Raw genomic sequence first — 24,317 nt, forward strand, 5'->3', positions numbered from 1 at the left:
ATGGCTCTTGCTCTCCTCTTGGCAGCAATCCTGGGACTTCTTATTGTCAAGGCTGTTTTGTTTCGGCTGAGAAACCCGAGCTCCCCTCCTTGCATCAGGAGCTGGATCCCTTGGTTTGGAGCTGCGTTTCAGTTTGGGAAAGCTCCTCTGGAGTTTATAGAGCAAGCTAGGAGCAAGGTAATGGCTGTGGCGGTGTGCCTGCTCGTGGGGGCGTGCTCAGGGTGGCTGCCTGCAAGGGGAAAGGCAAGGAGAAACTTCTGCATTAAGTTTGCCCCTCTCCTGTCACGTTTTATAACGTCAGGGGCATTTAGCTCATGAAGGACCGGCTTTCTACCAGTAACACAGTCTAAGTTGTGGATCCAATCCAAGCATGATCTCCGTGCTGTGATCATCCTGTTTGGACCCAGCACTTCTGCTGTTTTGCTTTTGCAGTCTGGCTACGTGTTAATCTTGGTTTCAGATAATGTGGAAAGCCCTGTGCCAGGCGCTGGGACCAGGAGACTAATTATTTGCATGCCTAAAGTTAGGTTAGATTTCCGAGTACCAGCTGGTGTCCCTCAGCATTCAAGAGAGACGCATGCTCGGCAGGCAACTTTTTCCATCCTAAAAAACTTACCAAAGACGGGTGTGAAGATTTACCCTGTGGGCATGCCTTTCTTTCTCTATGTCTGTCTGATAGAGAGACTCTAAATGATTAAGTTAGATTAGATGCTTAATTTCTAGGCAGCTAAGAGTAACTGACGTAAACCCCAGTTTCCCGTTTTCATTCAGTGATGATATCACCTGCTACTGCAATATAGTCAGCCCCAAGTGTTCGATACTGAAGGATCGCACAGCCCACTGCTTGCAAAAACTAGCTAAAAATGAAACCACTGTAACATCCTGAAATTTGAAAAGAAAATATTAATAAATACTGGATGTTTAAGATTTATTTTCTCATTTTGAACTGTTAGATTTCATATTTGTAAGTACTTCTTCGCAGCCATGGTGGTTATAAACTCGTGGTGTTAAATGAAAGCAGAGGTTCAGGTATAATCAGCTGAAGTATGAGGTGCAGGAACATCGAGAGCTGTCGGTCTTGTGTTAGACCACATTGGGTGCACCATGGAGTAAGCTCATGTGTATGATCTGGAGTTCTTTGGCTTCTTTGAGCTCAACAGGCGGGTTTTAACCTTGTATTACTCTGTCTTTATCTTTTATCTATGCGTACCATGATGGGTCATTTGTTCATTCATCTTAGGGCAGAAGTGTAGGAGTGGAAGAAAACTCATTCCAGTCTGTTCTACTATTTTGGAAAACATGCCATATAATCCTTTAAATAAACTGATCAAGCCTCCCTTAAAAAAAAAAAATATCGTAATATTTCTTTGACTCCTCTGATACGAGGCTGTTAGAGAACTTCCTTGTTCCATTGAAAACATATCCTGGGGGCAACCCAATTAAAGCAGCCTGCCAAACTGTCCTTTCCAGCGCAGTCCCTTTTGGGGACAGATGTCTCACCATGACTTAAGCTTGCTTTAGTTGCCTTTTTTCCCAGGAAGCTTTTAGCAAAATCTCTTAGGCGAAATTCTAAAACAACCCTGACAGAAGAGTCCTTTTTGGGGGTTCATTCACGGATTGAATGAGCAGAACTTTTGCGTACTAAAGAACGTATTGAAGTACAAATTCAAACTTAGTGGCTCTGGGTCCATTAATTTTGATGTTCATTTACCTGGAGACCCTTTAGGCCGCTGTTGGTGCTATGGCAGCTGCTGACACATCTGAACACACCAGAAACACCTGGAGGACTTTATAAACCCCAGGCTTTGTTGGGACAGAAACTAGAACAAGATAACATTTTCAATGGGAGAAAACTCAAAATAAGGCAAAGCAGAAAGGGAAGGCTTTCTTACATATCTTGCCTTTATTGTGTGTTTGCAGATAGGACCGAAAGGTCCTATCCTTGACTTTTTTCTGAGTCCAGCAACTCAGCTTCCCTGTGACTTGTGACCTCTCCCTGCGGTCCCCAGGGGCCAAGAGGGACCTTTCCGTCCGTCACCCCCAGGCCGGCTGCCTGCAGCACCAGCATCCCACCAGCCGGCAGTCTCCCTGCCCCGGCTCTCCCCTTCCTCTCCTCAAACACCCCAGGCACGTCCCCTCCCTTCCCACCTCCCACACCAGCTGGATGTGCTGAGGCCAGGCAAGATAAGCCTTTTCCTGCCTGCTCCCTCGTAAAGGAGTAGGCACGGTAGCATAGTACAGCCAAATAAAACAGGTGCTGCAAAATACGTCTGCAATAATTCTCAGCTCCTTAATATTGCCAGAACAGGGTTAAGTGTCCCTCGTACGAGCAAGCTGCCCTCGTAAAAGTTAGTGCAGAAACAGGCTCTAGGCAGTGTGAAACCTCTTCAGCTCCGTAGGGTCATTACCTTCAGGGGAGGCTTTCGCAATTAGAAAATTCCTTCCCTGGATTAATCCTTCAGTCTGTCAAAGTGACACTCATTTATTTTTCTTTCTTAAAGAGTTAGCTTTCTTATTATTGTCCCTTTTGTGTATATCCCTCACTGTTTTTTCTCTCAAGCCCTGGAATAACACCAGAATTCCGCTGCTTCCAACCTGCACTTTGCTTGAAGTTGGCTGCTTCTGTTTTCCTCCTACAGAAGAAGATGTGGGCTGGAAGAATTGTCTGGTTTTCCCCTTGTGTCATCAGTGGGTCTAAGAGAAGAAAGATCCCCTGCTCTAATAAAATATTTAATCTCTGGTCTAATAAAAGATACCACCTCTTCCTCCTAAAGCTGCCTGGCTAGTTAAAGCAGTTTTGCAGGCGGTCTGGGATGGGCAGGGTGGGCAACCAGAGCCACCGTGCAACATAAAATAGAGGTAGAGCTGCTTAATGAGGGGCTCAAAGGACGTGGTCCCCACTTTGCCTGGCAAACGTGACAAGAATTAATAAGGAATTTCAGATGCTTCTCATCAGTTTGCTAATTAAGCTAGCAAGAAAAGCTCAGTTAAACCCAGGAGATTGTTGGGCACTGTTGCATGGACCTGTGGATCCATACATCACCCTCAGTGTGTTGATTGCGTTTGGGATGTGGTGCCACGTCTCGGGACTTGGCGAGATGCCTCTCAGCCTTATTCTGCATGAGGGATGGCTCGCTGGCTTACATGGCAAGGGACGTGCATCCTGCGTGAGGTTTGATGGAGGGGAAACAGGCTGGAGAAGGGGACCAGGCTTCTGGTAGAGCGTTTCTGAAGACAGTGTCCACAGCTGAGTCGCTAATGGTCTGTGACCCTGGTCCCACGCACAGAAGACCAAAATGCCAAAGTCCCTGAGATAGAGGGAGGACATGGCATTGAACTCGTGCGTGCGTGCGTGCCAAGGGAGAGAAAACCAGCCCAGTGCACCCAGCTCCCAACATGAGTCTTGACACCACTGCAGCTGTCTCAGCCGAGAGCGGTGGCTCCCTGCCTGGCAGCGCCCCTGGGAAAAATGGCAGTTTCCCTGGTTTCTGTCCTTTGGGATTTTGGAGAACATCTTTCTGTTTTTATTTCTCTGGAGTGTTACTTTCCTGTAGGCTCAGATCTGCCTGTGATCATGGCACTGCTGTTTTGTGCAGTGTTTCACAGTCTTGGGGAAAAACCAGAGCTTTCACGAGTGAAAGCAGCTTCATAGGCCCTAAATCCTAAGAGGTTTTTGTTTTGCTTTCTATATCTCTGAATGTCATCAGGCCTCCTGTTTCAGACAGAGCAGTAAACTGGGGTGCAGTGTTGGCAGGCAGTGCCCACACTTCGTTGGTACCCACCCATAACACAACGATGGTAGATGCAGAACTGCTTGACAGCTTGTTGCAGTAGCTGATTGTATTACGTTAGAACATCAGCATCATTATACGGGGACAGATGAAAAATCTGTTTATTCAGATGTCCGTCTCAAACAGCAGCTATTAGTAGGTGCTCAGTAACAGGTGTAAGGAGCCGCCTTCTGCTTTTTCTTCCCAGCTTCTGGTCATCAACAGTTTAGGGACTTCCTAGGCTGGAATTTGCATCCAGGTGATCTGACTGTGATAACCTAATCTCTTTTGTTACCCTGTGGATAACTTTGGCTTCACAGCAATGAATCCATAATTTAACCGTGAACCATATGAAGAAAGTATTCTCTCTGGTTTTAAACCAGCTAGCTTCTAAGAGGTGCCCAGTAGCTTTTACATTAATTATGAATAATTATTCTTTTTTCACCTTTCCTGGGATCTAAGTCCACTTAGTCTCCTCTTACTGAAACTTCCATTCATGCTTGCTGGCCAGCCCTTTGCCTTTTCTAGCTCAATATATCCTGCTGAGATGGAATGGGCAGAGATACACATATTAAATTGAAGATGTGGGCACAGGATGGGTTTAGTTGTTTGCTGTCCTTTCTCTGCTCCTTTCCTAGCAAGGTGGGAGCTCTAAATTAATTACTAGTACTTGTATAATAGATCTTGGAGTCATTTCAGAATGTGATTCTTCCAGGCCGCCTTCTTCTGTGATGTTTCTAGGTCTCCCCATAGTTTAGACTGCCAAATGACTCCAGATCACGAGTAAACTTTTAATTCCTTCTAAGGAATGAATGAGGAATATGTTTAAGGCCACACATCCTTATGTCTTCCTAAAAGCTGTATTGGGCTCTTCTTTAGTACATCCTATATATCCACTACTAATCTTGGTCTTTAATAACGCTTGTAAAAATTTGCTGAGTGCTGGAATGACTCTTTGAGGCTTCCCAGGTCCTCCTTCAGGAGCTCTCTAGAAAGGCACCGCCTTTGCCTGTCCCATCCTCCTGTTGCTGAGGGTGAGTTAACCGATCACAGTGGGTAGTGCTGCAACTTCATATTTTAATCCCTCTAGAGTTTTGAGTGGAAGTATTTATCACTGATTTACCTAGCACTTGTTTAAGTCTATTCGACTTGATACTTCCTTTGAAACAAGGTCTCGGTCCGTCACTCGCAGTGAAAGGCTCCAGGGTGGGACTTGGCTTAAACTGACGTGATCGCAAACTCGGGTTGCTTCCCCACTTGGTTTCTTTACACTTTGAGCGTTTGTCAGGCTCAGCAGCACACTAGGAGACTTCCTGCCTCTGGTGTGCTTGGAAAAGTCTTTATTACTGGGGGTGGGGATTGCCGTTAGTAGTTTGATCCTCAAACCTTTTTTTAGTATTTTAATTTTACATTTACTTTATCAGATAGCATATATATTTGTAATTTCCTGTTTGGACAAAAGAATTCTGCTTTCTGTAAGATATGTCTTCAAATATCCACCATCAGTGTGCTGTTCAGTGAAGCTGACTTGTTCTGGAGGTCCTTCGTGGAGCTTTTTTAATTTCATTTTTGTTTGATATTGGTTTCATTTTAATTATTCTAACTAGATTGCAGGAAATTGGATGAGATTCAAAACCAGATTGTTTGTGTAGGTGTTTACAGGTAAGCAAGACGTCCAAGCTTTACTGAGGGTCAGTGGACACGTAGTCAGTCCTGTCAGCGGAGTCCGAGGGCGGTTCAGCTCCCCTTCGGAAACAGAGGTGTGCAGAGGTGGGCAGATGAATCGGGTTTTAGGCTCCCCTGACTGCCTAGACTCGATCTCTGTTGTCTGTAATGGGAGCTTAGGCAACTTGCTCACACATAATCATCTCAAATAAAGTGTTCCAATCTTTAATTGAGTGCGACCTTAATTGAATAATTAAGTGTTATTGCAGGTTACTATTAGTTCAAATTTAATTTTATTTTAAAATTAGTTTAAGTACATTTTAATGTTAATTTAAGATTTAAAAAATCTAATTTAAAAACAAACGCAGTACAAATTCACTGGGTTTTATCCAGCCTGATGATGAGGACATGCTATTATCCATAACAAAGCAACTTTAACAATTTCGCTATTATTAAAACAATATTTTGTCACCCAGAGAGTTTAAACAGTCATTCTTTCTTTAATAATTTACAGTTGAAGGACACAATCAAAATCCAATTGATGTCAAGAGGAATCTTTTCTTTGGCTTCAAAGAGCTTTTGATGAAGCCGGCTTTACAATACAGACACAGACAACAAAAGAAATGGTTGAAGTCAATGGCGTAAACCATGTGAGCAAAGTGGATTCAAGGCTTTTCAGTACTCCAACAGAAAACTTTTTCTCACCTTTGTCAGCAATGTAACCTGGAAAAGAAAATCAAGTTTCTTGATGTGTCTAGAGACTTCACGAAAGCCCTAAACCTTTCCACATATTTAATAACTTTGCCAAAAGAAGGTGGTGTGCATATAAATGTAAATGCTGGGCTTTTGATGTCCAAGGCTCTTGCCTGTGAGCAGAAATTGCCTTGACTAAGAAAAAGACGCTAAAGATGCTTCATTTCCTATTTCTGATTTTTTTTATGCCTACATCTGACAGCCAGTAGGTATGGCACATTTGTTCACTAGTTTAGAGTATCTACAAGTATCAGTGATCTTTTTCATAATGTAGGAATTCAGAAGTGAATACGTATTGCTGAAAGTTTTGAGAGGGCTCTAGGATATTGGATTAAGGGAAAATGAAAGAATGATTTATGGCATCAAAAACCTGCCCTGAATGTAAGCCTCAACAAACTCCACCTATTCGGCTCGAAGCTTGTTAGCTATTTTGATATTAATCTTTAAACACCTGTACAAGAAAAAAATTGTTGGTATTAGCAGAACTGTTGAACTAGAAAAGAAAAGGAAAAAACAGACATTAAAAAGATGCAGGAGTGGGGAGTTTTTGTTAAGAAAATGTAGATTGAAATAGGTAGGATTATGGATTTTTACAATGCTTTGCTATGACAGCTAAGGGATGCAGTAGATAATCCATCACTTGGGTTCTTTAAATCCAGGTAGGTTGTATTGTTTGAACTGCAATGTAATTCAAATATAAAATATTCATCTCAGAGAAGGAACCTCTTCTACTCTGCAAGAGGTCAGGCTGTGATGTCCCCTTCTGGTCTGTCAGTCTACAAATTGTGGTCTGATTCATGTTCATCTTTGTGCAGTTCTGGCCAGGGTGTGCAGAGAGCAGGAGGGACCAGGTGCTCCCTCCTGACCTCTCGGCAGTACTGAAGTCCTGTTGGGGCTCCCGTCAAACGCGTTAACAGTACAGTAACCTGAAATCTTTGTTTGTTCCAGCATGGGCCTGTATTCACAATATTCGCTCTGGGAAAGCGGTTTACTTTTGTGACTGAGGAAGAAGGAGCTGAAGCATTTTTTAAATCTAAAGACTTAAATTTTGAACAGGCAGTACAACAAGCTGTCGAGAATGCAGGTAAATGAGACCTAGCTCTTTTTTAATGGAAATCAGATCTAGTTACCCAGGAACATTAAAGCCCAATCCAAAGCCCATTGGCTTTTTGATCATGCTTTAAACGCTTATCTTAACCCAGGACTATGCTACGAAATGAAGGTGAAATGAAATTCCTACATGCAGATCCAGCCTGCTAAGTGATTTGGATTCGGTCTCAAGGGATCAAAGGTTTCTGAACCAGAGACTGTTATCCCTTTTATCATCAAGCAACCTCAGTTTGAGATCAGGTCCTTTTCTGCAGCTAGACACTTCACCGTCCATGGTTTGGAGCAGTAATATGTTGTCCTATCATTTAATTTGAAAATCAGCTTGTAGCAATAATTAGTTGTTACCCTATAGTACAGCAGTGATTAGAAAGGGATGAGGTATATAGCCCATCCGCAGTGGCATGCTCCGCCAGCTCACGTGCTTATATCCATGTGGGACTGCGCAGACAGGAATTCTTTGAGTAGTTTGCCAGTTTGGGGCTGTGAAATGAGAGAGAAGCAAGTTGGCAGAGAGACTGAGTCACAGAATCACAGAACCCCCATGTCTGGAAGGCACTGCAGGAGGTTGCCTAGTCCACGTCCCCGCTCGGAGCAGCGTCAGCGACAGCAGGTTGCTGAGGGCTGTGTCCAGTTGGCTTTTGAGTGTCTTCAAGGATGGAGACTCCTCAGCCTCTCTGGGCAACCTGTTCCTGTGTCTGACCATCCTCACTGTAAAAATTTTCCTATGTCTCAGTGGAATCTCCTGTATTCCCATTTGTGCCCATTGCCTTTTGCCCGGAGAAGAGCCTGGCCTCATCTTCTTTACTCCCACCACCAGCTATTTATCCACACTGATAAGATCCCCCTGAGTCTTCTCTCCTCCAGGCTTCACAGTCCCAGCTCTCTCAGCCTCTCCTGGTATGACTGAGACAATGTACTGCAGCATGAAGACCCAAACTGGTTTTTCTTGGGTTAATTTCTTTTTCATGTCAGTTGGTTTTGTGGAGCGCATGCACATCTCTCTACATCCACATGGAAGCTGGGGGGAAATCTCTGGATTGTTGATTCTGGCACTGAAGCTTCGTGAGGCAGGAAGATGTTACACAGACTGGTAGAAGCAGAGGGCTCACCAAAATCTTAACAGGGTTAGAAGGAAGATTTCTGGGAATTTCACTCTAGGAAAATGAGGGCTAAGGCATTTAAATTAGAGTCACAGGTTATGTGTAAAAATTTTCACTCTATCTTTCAGTGAAAATCTACTTCATCTACTTTCCAAAACGTTTCTGCTTCTCTTTGTATTTAGTTTCTGTCCCTGCAGAAGCATTTTATCGGAACCATGGTAACCTCTACAGCATGATGAAGGCAAAAATGGGTCCTTCTAATCTGCACACATTCACGGGCGCTTTGTGTACGGAACTACATGAGCACATGGCACACCTGGGCGCGGAGGGCGCAGGCGACCTCAACGACCTGGTAAGGTAAGGGAGTTTTGCAGCACATCTCTAAGGCATGGGTAACTGTGTGGGAGCAGAGATGTTACCATAAAGCTCAGGCTCACAAGTCTTAGAAAAGCTGTGTCAGGGTGCTCATCACTGCTTCACAGTTTCGGGTGGCTCACAGAGCGGACAGGGTTTCATCTAAAGGTGTTTCTCCCAGTTAGGAGAAACATCTGAATTACCTATTTGGAAAAAAAAAGAAACCACAGCATCTTCCAACAAACCCTCTTTCCCAAAAGATGGGATGAAAGTTTCATATGTTTATGAAGAACTTATGGACAGACAAAATGCTTGATCTGCAGCAGGATGAAAAATTTCCCTGCCTGTTTTGAGCCAAGCCTAGCCCAAAGCTTAAATAAGACTTCTGCAACTGACTTTGCTGCCGGAACGTCATCCTTCATGTAAAAAAATCCCTTTACTGAGAGTTTCATGATCTGGGGCAACACCTGTATCTTGCTGTATGGCTTGCATGGCAAGGTTTTGGTAGCAGGGGAACTACAGGGGTGGCTTCTGTGAGAAGCTGCTGGAAGCTTCCCCTGTGTCCGACAGAGCCAATGCCAGCCGGCTCCAAGACGGACCCGCTGCTGGCCAAGGCCGAGCCCATCAGTGACGGTGGTAGCGCCTCTGGGATAACATAGTTAAGAAGGTGGAAAAAAAAATTCCTGGGCAACTGCAGCCAGAGAGAGGAGTGAGAATATGTGAGAGGCACAACCCTGCAGACACCAAGGTCAGTGCAGAAGGAGGGGAGGAGGTGCTCCAGGTGCCGGAGCAGAGATTCCCCTGCAGCCCCTGGGGAAGCCCATGGTGAGGCAGGCTGTCCCCCTGCAGCCCATGGAGGTTAACGCTGGAGCAGAGATCCACCTGCAGCCCGTGGAGGACCCCACACCGGAGCAGAGGGATGCCGGAAGGAGGCTGTGACCATAAGAGTCATCCACAGTAAATCTGTGCTATCATCTGTTCTTATGATTTTGCCAGACAACACAGGATAGAAGAATTGGAATGCAATGCCCTGCATAATTGTTGTTTAGCTGCCTCAAAATTAAATCCATAGAGCCAGCAGGTGGCTCCATCTTCCTTATGATCTGTAGAAAAGCAAGGAAGTGAAAGAGCCGTTGCCTGAAATAGGTGTTTAGCAGTGGCTGGAACCCAGCAAAGACTGCATAAGGGTTTCTCAGAGCTCAGGAGTACGGGTGAAGTGGCCCGGGGAATGAGCTCAGAGTTTGCAGGATAACAGAGGAGAAAATAGGAAGGAGCGAGATAAAACAAAAGAAGCATTGTTCAGTCCAGCAAAGCTGCAGCCGGAGGAATGATTTCTCAGGGTGTCTGGCTGCAGAAAGGGTTGCGCAATGCCTGGAAGGTCCACCTGGGCTAAGCTGAAATAAGAGGGGTGGTTGATGGGGAGAAGGGGATGTCAGCACCCAGAGCTTTTCTGCCACTGCGTGAGTGACCAAACGCTAACTGATGAAGTTCAGCCACAGGCAGAGGACTAGCCGGAGGTCCGTGTATCTCCCCGCCTCTGCTTAAAGTCTCCCATAAGCGTGTGAGTGAGGTACGAGCCTTGTGCCAGCCCTTCCATACTGGCGTGACGCTTGAGTCCTGCACTCGTAGTGTTGGCAATTCAACGTGCTGCATCCTGACCTAAAACTGCTGCACCAGCTTCCCTGGGGCCTGTAAGTCATGGGGATCTTGTCCTTGCAGGCATGTCATGTATCCAGCAGTGGTGAACACTTTGTTTGGGAAAGGCATCTGCCCGACAAGTCAGAGTGAAATCAAGGAGTTTGAAGAACATTTTCAGAAGTATGACGAGGACTTCGAATACGCTTCTCAGATGCCCGAGTGCTTCCTGAGGTAACGGAGCGGAGATGATGCACGTGGTGTACCCATTACAGGCATTTTGCTTGCTGGGATATCAACCATGAGAGACATTTCCCCTGGAGGGTGATGCACTGTCTTTATCGACAGTGCACCCTCGGGTCAGGCAGGCTTTCAGCTAGGTGCTTCAAAAAAGTTCTGACCTTGTCTCCTGCATTTTCCTGGCATAAAGCAGAAACAACCTTGCTTAGGTGGGCACGGTCCGGCTTGGAGCTGTCAGGGAGCAGCAGAACTGGGCAAATGGCAAAGGTCTGAGCCTAAATGTGAGTCCCAAGCTGCGGGGGTCCCCAGTGAGGCATCTCTCTGCTCTTTCCCACACTTTAAATGTTTTCCTAGACTGATCCCAGGTTACATGGCTGCACTGTCGCAGAGCTGACCTTGGGTAGAGGCAACCAAACTCGAAGGAAGGGAGCCTGTCAGTGCTCTCAGGGCTGTGACAGCGCTTTGAGCACCTCAAAATAGCCTTCAGAAAGAACTAAGGATGCTCTAAAAATGTGGCCTTCATTTTCTCAGGGGAGGTCATTCTTGAAAAGATTGACCTACGCAATTGTGCAAAGCCACAATGAAAACCTGTAGTGGAATAGACATGAAAATCTGGGAGTCTTACAGTCACAGGTGCTGGCTGCAAGGTGAGATCTGGCCAAGGTGAAGTCGACACTACTGTCAGTCAGATTGACACTTGGCTATTCATCAACTGACTGCTGCCCAGGGGCTTTTGGAAAGAAACCACGGAGTCCTTCTCATGGAAAAGGAAATGTCAGTTTGTGCTGCCTCACTTAACTGCTTCTGGTTTGTTGCTTTTCTTCACAGGAACTGGTCTAAATCCAAAAAATGGCTTCTAAAATTATTTGAGAAAGTAGTGTCAGATGCTGAAAGGACCAACCCTTCAGAGACTGCATCCAAGGTAAACATCCGAGGCTACGAAATAAGATGACTTCGTTGTATATATTGTATGTATTCCTTCGCTGAAGGAATGGAGGGCAGGAATTATTTCAGTACTGGAAGAAATAAGCCAAATATGTCAGCTTTGATAGCTGTGCCTTAATTGTCCGGTATTGCTGTCACCTACATTAGGACAGACCCATAATTTTGAGTCCTACTCCTCAATTTAGTTTCTTTCCTACAATTCTGAGAATTGACATCTTCCGCTGGGGAATTTTAAGCCAAGGGTTCAGAGCTATGACCCATCGCCAGCCTCTGGTATCGCAGTTGCAGTGAGCAGCTGAAAGAGGTGAGAGAAAGACCTCTTCAGTTATTTCTCTGAGGGCACCGCGCTGTGAAATTTCAAAACCTTCGATGTACTATTTTTAAACCCTGGTGTAGAGTGAGTAGATCCTCCAGCAGCCAGACGAGTAGAAAATAGCAGATTACTGGATTGGAAGCCAAGTACCCTAAATATTGATTGTGTCAAAGCTGTGATAAGTTGTCCCCCTGGTTATTCTCCTTAGCTATGGCAAGAATTCTGTCTGTACGGCTGACAAACGCGAGGGCAGACTGGCCTGGGAATTTTGATCTACCAAATGATTATAGAACAGATCATTAAACAAACCAGGTTTTATTTAGACTTTAAAAGCTTTACATACCACTGTTTCTTTCATAAAATAAACCAGAATAATGGAAGGAAAGAGAGGGCTGGAGAGGGGATGGTGGGAGGTAAGAAGGTGCAGGAAGTAGGAGGCACGAACTCAGTGTCTTAGATTGGGTGGGAATGGGGAAAGAAGAGCGGTCTTTTTTTATTCAAGGTCAGCCTTTTCCCCTCTGAAAAGCAGACAGGTAGCTTTGCCTTGAATGCATGGTTGCCCTGTATTTAAGGAAATACTATAAACAAAAGCTGATCCTAGAACATTACACAGTTGCTATAGTTTCAAAGAATATCAAGGCGTTGAAGTCACTGGTTAGGTCACCACCAAAGCACCTGGAGCTAGGGAGCTTGCTGATGTATCAGACCATCTCTTCATAACAAGCACCTTTTTGGCAGGAACAGAGAGAACATTTTCTTCATTTCCATTCATTCAACTTGTTCGGTCCCATTTTCAGGTTCTTTAAAGTAGAGAAGTAGAGCAGGAATTAAAAAAGAATAGATTTCTTTTTTCTTTCCTCCACATACAGGCAACAATGGGGAGCGAGGGAACCAAATCCCCTAAAAACTTTAAGAAAATGGAGGGCAATGCAAGTATTCAGTAGGGATTCACGTGGTGCATTGACTTCTTCTGGCCCTCTGCCTAGGAGTGAGTCTCACTTTCTCCTACCAGCTGTCAGCTCAGCTTTGTGACTGCAAAAAAACCATAACTAACATCATTACTTCTCTGTGATAAGCTAGTCTTACGTTATAGCCTTGAATTCTAGTAAGCCCTACCCTAAACTAGATTTTAGTATGTTTTTGGAAATACACATTATTATCTTTTATTTTAACAGACACTACTGCACCATCTCCTGGATCACTTGGAAGGAAAACATCTAGCTCCCAACTACGGTCTCCTGATGCTCTGGGCTTCCCAAGCAAATGCTGTCCCTGTAAGTACATCGGCTACAGAAACACCTTCTCTCGATCCTGTTCAAAAGCCTGTAGTTGGAAAGCAAAGACTTTGAACCAGAGGTCACACACACTGCGTGTATTCCAAAGAAGGGATTATCACTCCCACATGCATCACTACAAATATACCCAGGCTGCAATGTCACAGAAGCGATGACAAGAAAAGCTCTTCTTGTTTTTTTCCTAAATTATTATGTCCTCTATCATAAGATTTCGGGAACATATGTCTCATAGCTATTCAGATCACAGTCTTAAGCTGCGAAGAGCATTTAACTTTATTTTGAAGCACTGTGGCTGTATTATAGTAGAGACTCTATTTTAAATGGCCTGGTGTTATCAATTGTAAAGAATATCAAAAGCATGATATAGAGTAACTTCATCTGTGTGTAAATCCTTGAGTGAATTTGGCTCTTTCGCTTTGGGGAATCTGCTATACAAATGCCAGTGTTGCTTCAGGGGAAGAAAAGCAATAGTTTGATTCTACTGCCACTTAAGTTTTGTCTGTGTTAGAAACGGATTTGACAGATTAATGATACAGATGTATGCATGCTAACAAGCCCGATATATCTAACACAGCTTAGGCTGAACAAAGACATTTATAGGAATTTCTTAGATGAAGAATCCATAGCAGCAAAAACATCCTTTATTGACCATGACTACTAAGCTCTTTCCAGCAGAGTTACGTCCGTTACAGATGTGATTTAGAAAGAAATGATAGTGAGTTATTTTTATATGTACTCCTAGTGGATATGTTTTTTGTAGACTGGATATTACTACAATTTACCCTAAAGGAATTTCATCCATTTCAGTGAGGTTTCTGTGGATTCACATGTTGGTATAAGTCAGAGGCATAGCCTGCTGTCTGTTATCAGGATAACTGACATTCCTTCCACAACACTGTCATTACTTACTTCTGTAATATTCAGCTGTAAATAGACAAACAGATATTTCGTTGTTTCTCAGAATAGTCACAACCACTGTTCCGGGGACTGGAATGATGAAAAAAGGCCTTTCACCTTCCAAGGGGAATTTTTACAAGCGCGTTAAACCCTTTTATCTGAAACAATTCCGTTATCCCTCCTCAGCCCATGGAGCGAAGCCACGGCATCCAAGCGCTGCACAAGAAAACTAAGCGACCAGATTTGTTTTGCAGAAGGAGGGCTGCATCCACGTGGGGCTATTTGGGAAATAACAGGAAGAGTTCTCATCCCTCACCAGCACAGATGGCCCACGACCAGATCTGCGTGCAGGCTGCATCTCCCGCTAGCTCAGCAAGAGGGGAGGGCGTCCTGGCAGTGCTGCGTGTCCTTCTGGTTTCATCCGACTTAAGAGGATTTTCTCCTTTCCTAAATTTCTTGATTTTCAACTTCATTGCATAATCAGTTAGCAAATTATTTCTGAAGGGGATATACCACTGCTTGTTTTGCTGTTAATTAAAACTTTTCCTGCCCATCTTAGTGCGACTCACTGTGACGATGCCCTGCAAATTATTTCACCTCATTTCTGCTAATATTAGTAGGAATTTACTATTCAATTTTTCTTCCATTCATGCTGCTAAATCTAATCACACACAATGATTTAGTAATTCATTTTAACACCTAGTTATTGGAAATTAAAGAAAAGGATTCTGTGTGTCAAAGCTCAAAGCCAAAGCTATGTAATGTTCACTGAAGATAAGTACACAGCAGATGACTAGACCTAATCTCCTGGGATCTGAGCCCTTAGATGTGGATTTACCCTGGAAGCACAGCTCCCCGGGCATCCCAGCTACAACAGGCACATCCAAAAAAGTGCCAATGTTTTCACCTGCCTCTGTGATGTGCTACAAAGATACTGTAATTCTGTGCCATTTTCCTGAGTTAAAGTACTTTCATCTCTGTTTAGATTGCATTCTGGACCCTTGTTTTCATACTCTCTTATCCTTCCATTTACAAGAAAATCATGGAAGACCTGGCTTCTGTTTTTGGCAAAGCAGGTAATAAATCTGATCATGTCCTTCTGGAACTTAGAAATGATTTATTCTGTGTTGGCCCAGCACCAATGGGCCCAGCGGCCAATGGTCAATGGCTGGGAATAACAAATGTTGCTGCTGAGGGTACTACTGATAACATAGGGTCCAGCTCAGAGTTCTTTACTCAGTGTATGCTCAAGACATACTTTTAAGCAAAAACACCTTTGAAGTTAGCAAAAGAAGGTAGAAAAAGAACCGTGTGTATTTGTCTCTTCGTTCCTCACCTATCATTTAGAACTAGATTTGTATTAACGAGTCTTGTGCTTTTTTCATGCATCTATGGTAGGGTCAGATGAGGTCTTTCAATTCAGCTGCTTTTCGTGGTGTGATGTTCCCTGGAGTTACAGCTATTCTGTGCAAAAACAGGCCGGGAACTGTTCTCTTTTCTCTCATCTGAGGTCCGTTTGTCCAGCATGATTCACCCCCACATGACTAATCTCTTTCCCTCAAAAAACAGTCACCTCCTGGGAGCAGTTATTCACACATGCAGTCCCCTGAACGATGCTTAGACTTTCATGGAAGACTCTTGGTTGACATGAGTCAAAACCACATCAAGGAACATGCCAATAATTAACCAATAAGGATAATCGTGAACCAGTGCTTAAGCCTTTCTCTCGCCCTGCTTTATTTGCTAGTGTTAACATAGCCCAAGAGCTCAGCCTTGACTACTTGTCTTGGTGCCTACAGTCCCTGAGATTCCCACGCCGTGTCCTACCAAAGCACTGAAAAAGTCCAGGGACTCCTAACTTCCAAGATGAACTTTGTTTGGCCTCTTCTGGCAAAAGCCGTATCTACAGCTACCTTACAGTTATTAAATTATCTTCAGTGGCTGTTCTTAAATTGTACTGATTTTGGTCCATTTATTTACTTTGAAATGTAAAGAAAATTTCTGGGTGTAAACAAAGTCTTAAAGTCTTGAGGTATTCTATCAGAAGGTCTAAAGCAAGACATGTCAGCATGTATCAAAACAAGTATGAAATCTAATTTTTATACAGTCTCTTCTTTCTCATGCCACAACAGGTAAAGATAAAATAGAAGTCTCTGAAGAGGACCTTAAGAAGCTCCCTTTTATTAAATGGTGCACCTTGGAAGCCATACGGCTGAGGTCTCCAGGTGCAATCACCAAGAAAGTAGTAAACCCAATAAGAATTCAGGTGAGTTTCTTTTCTTTTTTTTCTTTTTTTTTTTTTTTCCCCAAAAGGATGCTGTATGTTTTGTCTGGGAAGTGGCTTCCCAATAGATCTAGACAAAATTAAAATAGTAGAGACATTCCACAATCTCACATACAACTTCTGTTTAGTTTAACAGATTTACTCATCCTTGTTCTTTTAATTGTCATTAATTTAAGAGTGGTTTTGGTTCTTTTGCTCATAGTTTTACCTTCAGTTTTGAATTGAATTTAAATTAAATTGAACTGAGCTGGAGATACTGTGCTGATGCTCTATGAAATAGTAATCGGACACAATAAATACAGTAAAAGGCACCATGATTTATTAACTGATAAAGCTCCTTCTTTTCTGTTTGTTCTCTTCAGTGCCATTTAGAGGGGAAGTGCCAGCGTTCAGGAGTCTAACAAATAAATATTTGGGAGAAAAACACTCTCTCTTAAGGAATCAGCACTCATGCCCATTTAAGAAATTACTAAAGTCCCATAAAGGTCTATTGTCCTATAAGTCTTTCTATGAAGTTCTTTGTGTTTTGAAGGAAGTGCTTAACAAAAGATTTAGAAAAAAATACCAGTTCACATGGTACGTCAAGAAGTGGGAAAGCCAGAAATAATGTTTCTGTTATTTCTATACCTGAAAAACCAAATAAGAACAAAAATAGTCTTTCCACATTCTCTATAGTTTAGGTCTTTCTTATGGAAGAAAAGGCAACAGCAAGAAGAAGCTTCACACGTGTAATATGCCCACCGTGGCTTTACCACCTTCACTTGTCCTCTGTTAGGACCTTCTGCTGATGGAAGAGAACTACTAAGGAGGGACTGTTTTGTGAGCTGAACCCGTGATTTTCTCTTTTCTTAGAGTTTTTTCTCCTTTCCAGAATTTCACCGTCCCTGCAGGGGACATGCTGATGTTGTCGCCGTATTGGTTGCACAGGAATCCAAAATATTTTCCTGACCCAGAAATGTTCAAACCTGTAAGTTGTCACTCCTAGCATGGGCATTTTGCTGTCTTTTTTCCTCTTTATATTTCACAACAAAAGCACATGGACAAATTGGCTTAAAGTGGGGCATTCCCCATCGTCTGGAGGATGGCCTTGTGTACAGAGAAGATGTGCACAAAAAGGAGGAGCCTGTAGGAATAAGTAAGACTTCAAAGTTCAGTTCTGTATTCCAAATAATATGGTGCTACTGTATATCACTTTGGTCTTGATTCAAAGCCCACCATGGAAAGACCCCACTGATTTCACTGTTGAACCCAGCTCCAAGTGCTCTCCTCCCCCTGGCATCTGTCTGTGTAGCTCATCTCCACGTATTTACCCAGGCTCATTGGTCTTTCCAGTCAGATGATTTCGGGTAGATATTAGCTCTGCTAATTCAGTAGCTCATCTCGAGTTTCTTGATTATTATTCCACTCCAGGTGGCCGCGTGGGCAGGCTTGTTACTGCTCTTTTTAGCACCATCCACTGTAAAATGGTTTGTCTTTTTTATAGAAATACATCAAAGAGTAATTTAAACAAAACTTGCCTTTTAGCAAACTCTTCAGCAATTTGAAATCCCTCATAAGAATCCCTGCTTGTCTGAAACCCTAAGCAGAAACCTTGATGCGGCAGCTTATTTCTTCAGTAACTTTATTCCTAAAAGGCAAGGTAGCTTGTTTTTTAGAAACTCTCCCTTTTTCCATGAGGAACAGGGGAGTACCCCTTGGACATTGCCGTCCCAAATGGTATCGCCTTGCTTCGTCACCACTGACATTTTTTTGTCTTGCTTTCATTGGATTTCGATGCTAACAGGTTTCCTCTTCAGAAAGCTCTAAACAGCCCAAGCTGAAAAAAAATCCAAAATAAACAAAGAGAAGATTGCATCTTCTCTCAGACAGGTTCCTCAGAGGAGTTAGCCACCATAAACTTGGCGGGGTGTTACCTGAAGGCCTTGGTAGAGTTGCACTGAGTTTCTGGAGGCTGGTATAGTTTGTCGCCCAGCATTCAAGAGATTTACTTCTGTCAGTGTCGCCCACCCAAACTTTAGCCGATATTGCTTTGCTTCTCGTGTTGTTCCTTTTCTCTTAAAGCAACTTGATGGAGCAAGGAGCCCTCTGGGTACAGACAGGCTGCTTTTGTTGAGAAGGGTTCATTTTCTCACACACTGGCTTGCACCTGAGAGTGGGACGGTGCAATCCTGGCCTTTCTCTTGTGTGACGGCTCAGACACCTGGCATTTATCTGTGCACAGCATCTTAGAAACGGTTTGCGTGCCAGACGTGCACGAGTCGTTTGTGTGCCGTCATACGATTTTGTGGCTGAGGGAAGGTATGGGTCGAACATTTGCTTTGAATGTGCATATATTTAAAAGGAGAAGGTCGCATTTTTGTAGGCATGCTCAAGACCGCAGGATTTAGGAAAATGGGGAGGTATAGGAAGAAGGCTTTAGGGGTGATTTTGAAAACCTCTCCAGCACTAAGTATGTTTGAAATTGGACCCTCATTTCTTTCCCTGAGTTGGTGCTGACTTTTGAATCCAGACTCCAACACTAACAGGTTGAATGCAAAGAACGGCATTAGTGCAACTCTGTATTGAGGATTAGCTGTCCAAGGTCATTTTTAGCCTGGAGAAATAAAGTTAAGCTTTATTTATATAAGGCTGATTTGGAAAAAAAAAGTTTCTTCCCACAGGATCGTTGGAAAGAGGCAAATTTAGAGAAGAATGCTTTCTTGGACAGCTTTGTGGCATTCGGAGGAGGGAAGCATCAGTGTCCAGGAAGGTCAGTGAAACAGCTGGGGTTTATTTATTCCCAAACCCTGCAGAGAACAACTCTCTTGAACTGGGCTCCTCTTACACTTGGAGATAAAGTGTTTTCATTGCTTTGCTCTTTGTCAGTGCCTTAATGTTCAGTATTATCTGGACCTTGTTTAAACTGATTTGAAAGTGGTTTCATTCCTGGAAAAGACAGGTTAGGTCACGATATAAAAGCAGAATCTGAGACCAGCATATCAAGGGCTATCCCCCAGGGAGGAAAGTCAACTTTCAGCTGCTGCTGAGGCACCTTTTCATCAAGGGAGAGTTGTTCCACTTACAAACACGCCAGTTTACAGACACAGGCTTTTAGGTTGCCATAAACCAGTTCTAAACTAACCTAAAGAACATTGCTCTGGTCTGAGACTCTCTTGCCATCCTCTGTGATGCCACTGACATCTTTGCTAATCTTCATATGTCTTAACTGTCTCCTCTCTGTTTAAATCTTGTCTTTGCATTAAGGCCCACGCAATTGTACAATGGCTTCAATTGCAGATCCTGTCTCTCTTCACTCCTCCAGCAATGCCAGCCTCGATGCTTCCTGCATTCCTTCTGCTGTTTTCTCTGCTGTCCCTCTTCCTGGAACAAGTCCCAGGGAGCCAGCTGCTCCTCGTTTCTGTGTTCAAACATCTATGCTCAATTCTCTGCCTTCAAAACCTGTTCTCCTCTAAGAAGCAAGTAACCAAGAATCCTTAAAACTAGTCACTTTAACTCAAGAGTCCCATGTGGAGCAAGGAATCCAGAGGGTGTTGCAGAGGATCTGGATTCTTGAATCTGCACCCCATAGGAGGCTGGACACGGCTGACAGATAAACTTTGTGAAGGCATTAAAGACATAAACAAAATGAATAAACCTGCATTCACTATTTAGGCTTGCCAGAGGCAAGTGCTCACTCACTGCTGTACCTCCGTGACTTGTACCATCTTCCTGAGCTAAATATGAGCACAGCCTCATTCCCAGCAAGGGCGACAGCAGAATTCACAAGAGGCATCCGCAGGTACAGGACAAGCTACAAAACAATGTTTCTGAAAGCTGCTTGTTTATATATACTGACCTATTTCTTTGTTCGGGCTGTTCTCTGGACTCTGATAATATCTTTAAAATAAGTTTATGGTTAGAAAGAAAATGATAACATTTCTACATAGACAACGGGTGGAGAATCTTTTTCTTGCTGAGAGACAAATAGTCCTTTCAGAGCCTTTGGCAGTCCACATGGTAACACACACCTTCACATTTTTCAGCAGTAGTTCTAAAAGAATAATGAGGTGGTCTTGGAAGAAAGGAAATGAAATCAAGGGATGTATCTAGATCCCAGGTTGCAGATTTCTTTGGTATGACTGAATGAAAAAATGATATTTCAAGTTTAAGATGCATTTTCATTTAATTCAGTGCTGTCATTTATAAATGAAATGTATAAAACATTTCATTTCTCCATTGCAAAAGTTCATCGTGAAATTAAAAAGCTAGTTTAATCAAACTGAAAGCTAGATAATAACTTACTTGTCAAATATTCTAGCAAACTGACATGGGAAGAGCTCCTACAAAGCCATTTCTGAGCCATCTTCTCTTTTACCTAAAAGAAAAATTTGATGGCAGTGAAGCTACTCTTGTCGAACCAGGTGACTATTGCCTGTGCAACTGTGCTTGTCTTGCACGGCTCCGTCTGTTGTCTCCTATCTTATGCTGACATTGTAAACCCTTCAGCACAACGGCCACGATTTCATTCTCGGACTCCATTTACTGCAGGACCTCAATCCACAGCTGGGCTCCTGGGTTCCAGCACAGCACCAATATGTAGCAGTGCACTGGGGGCAAGATCTCAGAAAGCACATCCTTGTCAAACCCCCCTGTGACTAAATAAAATGGGAAGGCATCCGTGACTCAGAGTTTCTGCAGGAAAACTGCTCTAGAATTCAGTCACGAATACGAAAGAGAGGTGGGCATTTAGCTGCAAGAAAGCTCATGGTTTCTGCTCAGTATAATGTGCTGTGGGAGAGAAGGATGCACTGGGACTCCGCAGTCCTGCCTTTCACTCCTGGACTGTCCCTCTGGCCCCCCTCGGACATGTGTGTTGCGTATCGTCCTTGTGTCTCAGCGTCTCTGTTTGCAGAGCAGAAAAACAACAGCAGCCTGTTGGGAAAAGAAAGCACTTTGAGACCTATCCCCAGTAACAAGCGATGGGACGAGAGGCAACGGCCTCAAGCTGCGACAGGGGAGGTTTAGGTTGGATATTAGGAAGAACTTCTTCACCAAAAGGGCTGTCAGGCACTGGAACAGGCTGCCCAGGGAAGTGGTTGAGTCCCCATCCCTGGAGGTATTTAAAAGACGGGTAGACGTGGTGCTTGAGGACATGGTTTAGTGGTGGACTTGGCAGTGCTGGGTTAATGCTTGGACTCGATGATCTTAAGGGTCTTTTCCAACCTTAACAATTCTATGATTCTATGAAGCGCTGCAGTCTGTTACCAGTTACATCCATTGCCACTCGGGCAGATTGCAGCCGAACCCCGCCGTGGGTACGGAGGTGTCAGAGCTGGTCAGCCCACATCCAGCTGTGCTTGTGTTTGAAGGACAGCCCTCTGTAAGTGCAGCATTTCCACTTTCAGGGCAACTTAGAGGCGTTTTGGCATTTGGCTGCATCATGGTACATCCATGCCAAACCAGTGAGGATGGCTCAGAGGCAGGACCTCAAGGGCCGCACTGTGCAACCAGGGCAGTGACTGTGAGGAGCCCACCTTTGTGCGGTGCTGCTGGCGTGGAGTTTGGGCTAGCAAGTCCTGCCTGACCTGAGCTAATTTCCACTGAAATCTCTCTGCACTGCATTCCCCTGAGCCCAAGGTCACCAAAAGCTCCCTATCTCAAGGTGATTCCAATGTGAAATCACGGAGATAATTCGGGTCTGAAGCTATGCCAAAACAAACAAGTATCCTCCCACTCCGGAGCGCAGGGTGGCTCCGTGTGCAGATCTGGATGGCTCTGCGGGAGTTAGCTTGGGTCTCGTGGGGGTTATTAGCTTCCTCTTCACACCTGCCGGGCCAAATCCAGGCTGACGCCATGTGCAGTCATGCGGCCTTCTCCCCAGTGAATTCCCCAATAGCTGTTTTATCCAACTTTTCCAGCATCTCTCAGATAATGGAAAATAAACTGTGTAGAAGACCAAGGTAGTATTACTATTTTAAGTAGGTATTTAAGACTTACATCTAAATTCTGCAAGTGAGTAATCCCGTGGCCTGGCAGAGGTGCATGTTAGTGCCCGAATGCAGAAACCTCTTGTACGTATCAACATTAAAAAATAATAGCCTAGAGGGGTTCACCTGCAGTTATCTGAAATCTTCTCCGGACTGACTAAGAAGGACTTTTCTGAGAGCGTTACAGAAAAAAACTCATGCCCTTGGGTCTCATACTGCATTCTAATGCTGACGCATTAAATAATAACTCCCGCTGTCACAGCTACTCTGAAGTCATCAGGCTCCCAGCTGTATTATATAACTTTATATAGCACAATTAGTCATATAGCCTTTTCTATATTTGACTGTCTTCTCACTCCTATGAAATTATTTCAAGGCAGCAAGCGTTAGAAGAACATAAATGTTTACCCAGTGGAAAAAACCATAATGATAAGGGGCTGTTTTAAAATAGGGTGTCAGAGGGATACTGTCGGTCTAACGTTTCACCGGAATGAAGGGGCAGCCGCTATGTTCGTGTTGTTCGGCTTCATTGCTCAGCGAAGCAAGCCACAGCATATTTTCCTACTGAAGATAAACTTTCAGGCAGAACTAAAGCGTGGAATGTAAAATGTGTCAAAGACACCCTGTTTCTTATCTGATGATAACACCCGTGTGATGGTCAGGCTGGATGGCCAATGTTTTCCTCCCTTTTCTTGCAGGTGGTTTGCTATCATGGAAATCCAGTTGTTCGTTGTGCTATTCCTATACAAATACGAATTTGTGCTTTTGGATGCAGTACCAAAGGAGGTAAAAGATCCATGCATTTAGATAGCATTCCACGTCTTTATATCCTTCATTCATCACGCTCAGCTGAACAACCATGTTCAACTGTGGTTATGTATAATGAAGCAAAATTTTGAGAGGAGTGTTGATAAAACATGTAATGAATAACTTGATCTTCATTTTAACTCAGAAAACCCAGAGTAACTCCAGCAATGTTAGTGGGGCTGCGCTGTCTAGACAAGAATGCACCTGCAAGAGGGTTTTGTCTCATCATTGCCTAAACATTACAAGAGATTTTGTAATTGCTTTCTGCCATTCACAAAAACAATGACTATGGAACGGGATTATTAATACTTTAAAGATGTGAAATCAGATGCAGCACTCGCAGTGCTCTTCCACTACATATTTAGGGGTGGGTGGAAGAGAAGTGATTAGGGTAAGACTGTAGGAGCAACTGTGGCACAGAAAGGTTTTACCATTAAGGGAGAGTGGCACGGTCTCCACCCTCAGCAGTAATTTCCTTCCCTGTTTGCACTGCGTCCTTTCCACTTTCCAGAAATCCTTGTTCCTCACAAACATGGCCTGCTGCGAAGTCAGCACGTCTGCCTGTCACAGCCTAAATGTGACAAACGCTCTATAGCTGAACTGCCAAGGAGAAGAGGGAGAAGTTGAGAGTGGCATGGGCTTTGTACGATTGCCCTTTAGGCTGGAAGTCAGAAGCTGGGAGAACTTAATTCCTCTGCTCTCCTTGAAGAACGTGAGATGTTGATCTCAAGTAGTGGTAGAAAGTCCACCCAGAACGTGGAGGAAGGTGCCTCTTCCTGACTGATGGTGTGTTGCCACGCCAGCTCTCACTGCAGTTGATTGTAACTTGGGTCTGCACCCACAGGCAATTACGCTGGTGAAGATATTCAAAACCATTAGAGTTTCTTAAGCTCTCACGTGTCACCCTCTGTCAGAGTGAGTGGAATAAAAAGTAATCATGAAGGCTCTACTCAGTGGCTTCAGCAAAGCCAAGAAACAGTCTCAGTATTTGGTCTTGGTTCTCTAAGACCGAAGCTCCAAGAATATGGTTATATCTTAGTATTAAAGCACGATGAGAATTCCATTAACTGAACTAACCTAAATGTTTCTACTGATTTTCTTCTTTTTGCAGAGCCCTTTACATTTGGTGGGGACACAGCAACCCACGGCACCATTCCGGGTCCAGTATAAATGCCGGGAATGA

At 43.9% G+C, this 24,317-nt stretch overlaps 1 protein-coding gene across 1 annotated transcript; it reads left to right on the forward strand.

The window, feature by feature from the left end:
• On the forward strand, nucleotides 1-24,317 carry CYP39A1 (cytochrome P450 family 39 subfamily A member 1; the record flags this gene model as incomplete). The annotated part of the gene is made up of 12 exons (XM_082306203.1): nucleotides 1-177; nucleotides 7,137-7,272; nucleotides 8,581-8,755; nucleotides 10,472-10,621; nucleotides 11,456-11,549; nucleotides 13,061-13,159; nucleotides 15,063-15,153; nucleotides 16,210-16,343; nucleotides 17,233-17,328; nucleotides 19,022-19,110; nucleotides 23,026-23,113; nucleotides 24,246-24,317. 12 exons carry the CDS (start codon nucleotides 1-3, stop codon nucleotides 24,315-24,317), a joined length of 1,401 nt encoding a protein of 466 aa, XP_082162329.1.

The sequence above is a fragment of the Platalea leucorodia genome (genome assembly GCF_965183815.1).
Source record: "Platalea leucorodia genome assembly, chromosome: 3".
NCBI classification, from domain to species: domain Eukaryota; kingdom Metazoa; phylum Chordata; class Aves; order Pelecaniformes; family Threskiornithidae; genus Platalea; species Platalea leucorodia.